Source organism: Mus musculus, chromosome 4 (genome assembly GCF_000001635.26).
Source record: "Mus musculus strain C57BL/6J chromosome 4, GRCm38.p6 C57BL/6J".
NCBI lineage: Eukaryota > Metazoa > Chordata > Mammalia > Rodentia > Muridae > Mus > Mus musculus.
In genome coordinates, this window is record NC_000070.6 from 145,442,713 (window position 1) to 145,451,249 (window position 8,537).

At 36.6% G+C, this 8,537-nt stretch overlaps 1 protein-coding gene across 1 annotated transcript in view; it reads left to right on the forward strand.

Moving 5' to 3' along the window:
* Gm42346 (predicted gene, 42346) overlaps nucleotides 1-8,537 on the forward strand; it is a 39,018-nt gene extending 30,481 nt beyond the window's left edge. The window contains exon 3 of the mRNA XM_030253952.1: nucleotides 6,755-8,537. Coding sequence (XP_030109812.1) covers nucleotides 6,775-7,434 — 660 coding nt within the window. The 5' untranslated portion in view covers nucleotides 6,755-6,774 and the 3' untranslated portion in view covers nucleotides 7,435-8,537. The remainder of the gene's footprint in view (nucleotides 1-6,754) is intronic.

Genomic DNA, 8,537 nt, shown 5'->3' on the forward strand with positions numbered 1-8,537 from the left:
TCTTTCTCAGCCTGTTTATTCTTTGTGTAGAGAAAGGCCATTGACTTGTTTGAGTTAATTTTATATCCAGCTACTTCACCGAAGCTGTTTATCAGGTTTAGGAGTTCTCTGGTGGAATTTTTAGGGTCACTTATATATACTATTATATCATCTGCAAAAAGGGATATTTTGACTTCTTCCTTTCCAATTTGTATCCCCTTGATCTCCTTTTGTTGTCAAATTGCTCTGGCTAGGACTTCAGGTACAATGTTGAATAGGTAGGGAGAGAGTGGGCAGCCTTGTCTAGTCCCTGATTTTAGTGGGATTGCTTCCAGCTCCTCACCATTTACTTTGATGTTGGCTACTGGTTTGCTGTAGATTGCTTTTATCATGTTTAAGTATGGGCCTTGAATTCCTGATCTTTCCAAGACTTTTATCATGAATGGGTGTTGGATTTTGTCAAATGCTTTCTCCACATCAAACCAGATGATCATGTGGTTTTTGTCTTTGAGTTTGTTTATATAGTGGATTATGCTGATGGATTTCCGTATATTAAACCATCCCTGCATTCCTGGAATAAAACCTACTTGGTCAGGATGAATGATTGTTTTAATGTGTTCTTGGATTCGGTTAGCGAGAATTTTATTGAGTTTTTTTTTTTTTTTTGCATCGGTATTCATAAGGGAAATTGGTCTGAAGTTCTCTATCTTTGTTGGATCTTTCTGTGGTTTAGGTATCAGAGTAATTGTGGCTTCATAGAATGAGTTGGGTAGAGTACCTTCTACTTCTATTTTGTGGAATAGTTTGTGAAGAACTAGAATTAGATCTTCTTTGAGGGTCTGATAGAACTCTGCACTAAACCCATCTGGTCCTGGGCTTTTTTTGGTTGGGAGACTATTAATGACTGCTTCTATTTCTTTAGGGGATATGGGACTGTTTAGATTGTTAACTTGATCCTGACTTAACTTTGGTACCTTGTATCTGTCTAGAAATTTGTCCATTTCGTCCAGGTTTTCTAGTTTTGTTGAGTATAGCCTTTTGTAGAAGGATCTGATGGTGTTTTGGATTTCTTCAGGATTTGTTGTTATGTCTCCCTTTTCATTTCTGATTTTGTTAATTAGGATGCTGTCCCTGTGCCCTCTAGTGAGTCTGGCTAAGGGTTTATCTATCTTGTTGATTTTCTCAAAGAACCAGCTCCTCATTTGGTTGATTCTTTGAATAGTTCTTGTTTCCACTTGGTTGATTTCGCCCCTGAGTTTGATTATTTCCTGCCGTCTACTCCTCTTGGGTGAATTTCCTTCCTTTTTTTCTAGAGCTTTTAGGTGTGTTGTCAAGCTGCTAGTGTGTGCTCTCTCTAGTTTCTTTTTGGAGGCACTCAGAGCTATGAGTTTCCCTCTTAGAAATGCTTTCATTGTGTCCCATACGTTTGGGTATGTTTTGTCTTCATTTTCATTAAACTCTAAAAGGTCTTTAATTTCTTTCTTTATTCCTTCCTTGAGCAAGGTATCATTGAGAAGAGTGTTGTTCAATTTCCCCATGAATGTTGGTTTTCCATTTTTTATGTTGTTATTGAAGATCATCCTTAGTCCATAGTGGTCTGATAGGATGCATGGGAAAATTTCAATATTTTTGGATCTGTTGAGGCCTGTTTTGTGGAAAATTATATGGTCAATTTTGGAGAATGTACCATGAGGTGCTGAGAAGAAGGTATATCCTTTTGTTTTAGGATAAAATGTTCTATAGATATCTGTTAAGTCCATTTGTTTCATAACTTCTGTTAGTGTCACTGTGTCCTTGTTTAGTTTCTGTTTCCACGACCTGTCCATTGATGAAAGTGGTGTGTTGAAGTCTCCCACTATTATTGTGTGAGGTGCAATATGTGCTTTGAGCTTTCCTAAAGTTTCTTTAATGAATGTGGCTGCCCTTGCATTTGGAGCATAGATATTCAGATTTGAGAGTTCCTCCTGGAGGATTTTACCTTTGATGCGTATGAAGTGTCCCTCCTTTTCTTTTTTGATAACTTTGTTTTGGAAGTCGATTTTATTCGATATCAGAATGGCTACTCCAGCTTGTTTCTTCAGACCATTTGCTTGGAAAATTGTTTTCCAGCCTTTCACTCTGAGGTAGTGTCTGTCTTTTTCCCTGAGATGGGTTTCCTGTAAGCAGCAAAATGTTGGGTCCTGTTTGTGTAGCCAGTCTGTTAGTCCATGTCTTTTTATTGGGGAATTGAGTCCATTGATATTAAGAGATATTAAGGAAAAGTAATTGTTGCTTCCTATTATTTTTGTTGTTAGAGTTGGCATTCTGTTATTGTGGCTGTCTTCTTTTCGGTTTGTTGAAGGATTACTTTCTTGCTTTTTCTAGGTCGTGGTTTCTGTCCTTGTATTGGTTTTTTTCTATTATCTTCCTTTGAAGGGCTGGATTTGTGGAAAGATAATGTGTGAATTTGGTTTTGCCGTGAAATACTTTGGTTTCTCCATCTATGGTAATTGAGAGTGTGGCTGGTTATAGTAGCCTGGGCTGGCATTTGTGTTCTTTTAGTGTCTGTATAACATCTGTCCAGGATCTTCTGGCTTTCATAGTCTGGTGAAAAGTCTGGTGTAATTCTGATAGGCCTGCCTTTATATGTTATTTGACCTTTTCCCCTTACTGCTTTTAATATTCTATCTTTATTTAGTGCATTTGTTGTTCTGATTATTATATGTCAGGAGGAATTTCTTTTCTGGTTCAGTCTATTTGGAGTTCTGTAGGCTTCTTGTATGTTCATGGGCATGTCTTTCTTTAGGTTTGGGAAGTTTTCTTCTATAATTTTGTTGAAGATATTTACTGACCCTTTAAGTTGAAAATCTTCATTCTCATCTACTCCTATTATCCGTAGGTTTGGTCTTCTCATTGTGTCCTGGATTTCCTGGATGTTTTGAGTTAGGATCTTTTTGCATTTTGTATTTTCTTTGATTTTTGTGCCGATGTTCTCTATGGAATCTTCTGCACCTGAGATTCTCTCTTCCATCTCTTCTATTCTTTTGCTAATGCTCGCATCTATGGTTCCAGATTTCTTTCCTAGGGTTTCTATCTCCAGTGTTGCCCTACTTTGGGTTTTCCTTATTGTGTCTACTTCCCTTTTTAGGTCTTGGATGGTTTTATTCAATTCCATCAACTGTTTGGGCGTGTTTTCCTGCAATTCTTTAAGGAATTTTTGTGCTTTCTCTTTAAGGTCTTCTACCTGTTTAGCAGTGTTCTCCTTTATTTCTTTAAGTGAGTTATTAAAGTCCTTCTTGATGTCCTCTACCATCATATAAGTTAAATCCAGGTCTATCTTTTCAGGTGTGTTGGGGTGCCCAGGACTGGGTGGGGTGGGAGTGCTGTGTTCTGATGATGGTGAGTGGCCTTGGTTTCTGTTAGTAAGATTCTTATGTTTGCCTTTTGCCATCTGGTAATCTCTGGAGTTAGGTTTTTTTGTTGTTGTTTTGTTTTGTTTTGTTTTGTTTTTTCGAGACAGGGTTTCTCTGTATAGCTCTGGCTGTCCTGGAGCTCACTTTGTAGACCAGGCTGGCCTCGAACTCAGAAATCCACCTGCCTCTGCCTCCCGAGTGCTGGGATTAAAGGCGTGCACCACCACGACCAGCTTGTTTTTTGTTTTTTGATTTTTTTTTTGTAGGAGTTAGTTGTTATAGTTGTCTCTGGTTAGAGCTTGTTCCTCAGGTGATTGATTATGTTAGCCTCTATCAGCAGACCTGCGAGACTAGCTTTCTCCTGAGTTTCAGTGGTCAGAGTACTCTCTGCAGGCAAGCTCTCCTCTTCCAGGGACGTTGCCCAGATATCTGGTGTTCGAACCTGCCTCCTGGCAGAAGTTGTGTTCCACTCACCAGAGGTCCTACGATCCTGTGGAGAGTCCTGTGGGGACCTTGGTGGTGTCCTCAGACTCGCGCCCAAGGTGAGTCAGTGCTGGCTCCAAACAGAAGGGACCGAATAGTCAATTCTTGATGTGAAATTTCAAGAAGAATTCAATCTTTGTTCTTCACATAAAACCTGGGAGAAGTTCAACAAAAAGAATGTGTGTCTCTGCTAAACATGCCACAGGTCAGTGTCCTTTCCACATTTCTTTTTTTTAAAAAAAAAAAAACTTTTAATTCAAATCATCCAAAAGTTTTATTCTCCATATATGGAATGTTATCTAAAGAACTTATTTTCTATGATCTTTATTTTCTTCTGTAATAATGAAAATTTAATGTTTTGGTCTTTCATGTATATAACATCTTTATATTTTAACTTGATTTTATATTGTGAGGACATATAATTCCCTTGGACTAGCTACCTGCATGTCTCAAAAAGGATCTATTGGAATGATGCTCAAAGAACATATTGATGGATAGTTTCTATGCTGAATAAGTTCTGTCCTTTTATGTTAGTGTGAAGTAAGGTCTCTTCTGCCATATAAATTGCATTTCAGGGATGCTCAGGTTTCTAAAACACAAGCTTGTGAATGAGGATATAGAAATAAGTATAAATTCACATCACTAAAGAAGATATGAAAGAGTAGAATTTGTAGAAGCTAAAATTACATGAAATCCACTGTCTTAAATACTAATAGTAAATATATTATTAGCTCCCTAGGGTCACAAATGATGGAAGGAAAATGTCTTTCTTTTACCATTATTGTGATTGTGAGCTGATATAGATTTCAGTATTCTCACAACTCTTTTTTCATGGCTCATATCACACAGTAATCACTGTTGACACCTGAAATCTATTTGTCTCAAGAGAGATACTGTCCCTGTGGTAAATTTTCAATATAGAAATTGTTATTTTCCTCTCTTTTTGGTTTCAGTCCTGTTTTCTTAACCTTTGTATTTCATCACATGAACAATATTAGTAAAAATTTTCTAGAGAGGATAACTATGGTGCTGTACATAAACCATCAATTTACAAACATAAATGAATGTCCTTTCTTTTTTTTTTTTTTTTCTTTTTTTTTTCAAGACAGTGTTTCTCTGTGTAGCCTTGACTGTCTTGGAACTCACTCTGTAGACCAGTCTGGCCTTGAACTCAGAAATCCGCCTGCCTCTGTCTCCCAAGTGCTGGGAATAAAGGCGTTCGCCACCACGCCCAGCAAGAAAGGATATCTTGATTACTTCTTTTTTAAATTAAAAAAGCATTTTTTTTTCCAGTATCAAGTAGGTAGTTTTCCATTCCCGCGTCTGTTAACCTTCAAGGCCTTGGACTTCTCACTTGAGGAATGGGAATGTCTCAGTTTTGCTCAGAGGACATTGTACATGGATGTGATGTTGGAGAATTACAACAATCTGTTGTTTGTGCGTAAGAATGAACTTACTGTTGAATTCCTGTATCTCTCTCTGAGTTTTCCTACTATGTGTTTATGTAAATGCTCTGAGATATCCAGAGACCCTTGAATGAGGGAAATTCTAGTTAAAATCATAACTTTTTCATTGTGTTTCCTTTACATTTCTCTGCTTTCTTTGGAAAAGTAACTAGTGCTATATTCTCTGAGATCACTCCTTATCACTTATCAAGCTTCAGTCAAGATAAAAAAGTTCAAGTAAAAATTTAAATATCCAGAAGAAGAAATTATATTTCTATACATACAATAGTTGCAATTTTAAAATCTTACTATTGCTTTAAAATGTTCCCTTATTTATGAATCTAAAAATATACAAGGTTTCAAGTGGATATAGAGCTGTTGGTTTGGCCAATATTTTTTTTTTTATTTAACTTTTTGACATTTGATCTCTGTGTTTAGATCTAGGACAACGTGATCTTTATCCTAGCATTTTGGATGTTGAAACAAACCTATTTAGTGGTTTCCCTGACACTAATGGTTATATCATAAATTTATACCTGACCAAATTTATACCTGATTCAGTGTCACTCTGAATCAAACTGTAACCATAAAATTAGAGATATATTGTTTAGAATTCTACTTTCTGAAAATTCACTACAGATGGATCATTATTTGTCCCAACTTATGCAGAGTACAATTTTCTGTTTTATTGGTCATTTTATTTATTTACATGTCAAATATTATGCCCCTTCTCCATTCCCTGTCTGGAAACTCGATATCCCACCCCTCGCCCCAGCTTTTATGATGACTCCCCTCCCACCAATCCACCTACTCCCACCTCATATCCCTAGGATTCTCCTATGCTGGGATATTGAGCCTTCATGGTACCAAGGGACTCTCCTCCTGTTGATGCCATATAAGGCAATCCTCTGCTATATATAAAGCTGCAGACATTTGTACTTCTATGTGAACTCTTTATTTGGTGATTTGACCCTTGGGAGCCTTGTGTGGTCTTGTTGTTTGATATTGTTGTTCCTCCTACACAGTTGCAAAGCCCTTCAGCTTCTTCAGTCCTTACCTTAACTCCTTCATTTTAGTCCCCTTGCTCAGTCCAATGGTTGGTACAGGTTCTGCATCTCTTTGGTCCAGTCTCTGAATGGCCTTACCTTCAGCCTCTTTTCCATTCTTTGTCCCTCTTTTTCTTTAAGAGAGGAGCAATTTTGGGTCATTATATTTGAGGTGGGTATGATGTCAAATTTGAAAATAAAAGTTGGCAGGCTTTTATCATTTCCAGTCATTTGATATAAATCATATTTGAGGTTCTTCTGAGGATACATGTAATGATTCAAAAAAAAGGAAAAAAAACCTCTTTTGAGAGTACAAATCCATGAGATCACTGATTATTGAATCCCTTACTCCTTATATAAGTAAATCATGTCACCTCTAATTGCCCCCCACCCGTTTTTTTTTTTTCAGGAAATCATTGCATATATGGAATGTATGGGAAGGTCATGGATCAAGACAGCCAGTACATTGTTCTTGAACACATGAATATTCAAGAGAAGTCTTCTAAATGTAACAAGCCTAGCAATGTGTTTCTAGAATCCCCCCATTATACACCTCACAAATGTACTGAATGTGACAAATGCTTTTCCCAAAAATCTCATCTTAATATTCATCAGAAAATTCATGCAGGAGAGAAACCTTACAAATGCAGTGGATGTGACAAATGCTTTACTGAAAAAGGCAGTCTGAGAAGGCATCAGAGAATTCATACAGGAGAGAAACCTTACAAATGCAGTGAATGTGACAAATGCTTTACTAGAAAAGGCACTCTGAGAATTCATCAGAGAATTCATACAGGAGAGAAACCTTACAAATGCAGTGAATGTGACAAATGCTTTACCCAAAAATTTAATTTGAGATCTCATCAGAGAATTCATACAGGAGAGAAACCTTACAAATGCAGTGAATGTGACAATTGCTTTACTGAAAAAGGCAATCTGAGAAGGCATCAGAGAATTCATACAGGAGAGAAACCTTACAAATGTAGTGAATGTGACAAATTCTTTACCCGAAAATCCCATCTTAGTATTCATCAGAAATTTCATACAGGAGAGAAACCTTACAAATGCAGTGAATGTGAGAAATACTAACAAAGACAATCTGAGAATTCATCAGAGAATTAATAATGGATAGAAACCTTACAAATGTAGTCAATGTGACAAATGCTTTACCCGAAAAATCCAATCTTAGTATTCATCAGAAAGTTCATACAGGAGAAAAATCTTACAAATATAGTCAGTGTGACAAATGCTTTACCTACCAAGCCAAGCTTAGTATTCATCAGAAAATTCATACAGGAGAGAAGCCTTACAAATGCAGTGAATATGAGAAATGCTTTACTAACAAAAGCAATCTGAGAATTCATCAGAGACTTCACACAGAAGAGAAACCTTACAAATGTCATGAATGTGACAAGTGCTCTCCCCAAAAATCCCATCTTAGTATTCATCAGGGAATTCATAAAGGAGAGAAACCTTACAAATGTAGTGAATGTGACAAATGCTGTACCAGACAATCCAATCTTAGTATGCATCAGAGAATTCATACAGGAGAGAAACCTTACAAATGTAGTGAATGTGACAAATTCTTTACCCGAAAATCCCATCTTAGTATTCATCAGAAATTTCATTCAGGAGAGAAACCTTACAAATGCAGTGAATGTGAGAAATGGTTTACTAACAAAGACAATCTAAGAATTCATCAGAGAATTCATACAGTAGAGAAAGAAACCTTACAAATAGTTACAAACCTTACAAATACAATACAATGTGAGGCTGAGAAATCATCAGTTATTTCATACAGTAGAGGATCTTTATAAAGTGAAAGAAGAAACTTTTCAAATATATTGAAGGTATGAATCCTAGAATGTAACAGTTAATACTTACAGGCTAGAAACTTAACACATGCATTATATGAAGAAATATTCTTGACTTCATTTCAGGTCAGAGAAAACATCTAAGAACTTTTTAAGGGAAAGTATTTCTGTTGGGGAAAATGTGGCATATGTTTTATTCACAGTGTCCTGGCAACACTTGAGGCTCCACACTAGAGAATTAGTATGATTATGAAAATCTTGTGAAAATTTTCATGCAATGTTCAAATCTTAGGTAATGTCAACTATTTATGCTGTGAGAAACTCTGAACATGTGGAAATGTAGAAAGCTTTTCATGATACCCTTTTACTTGTTCACCC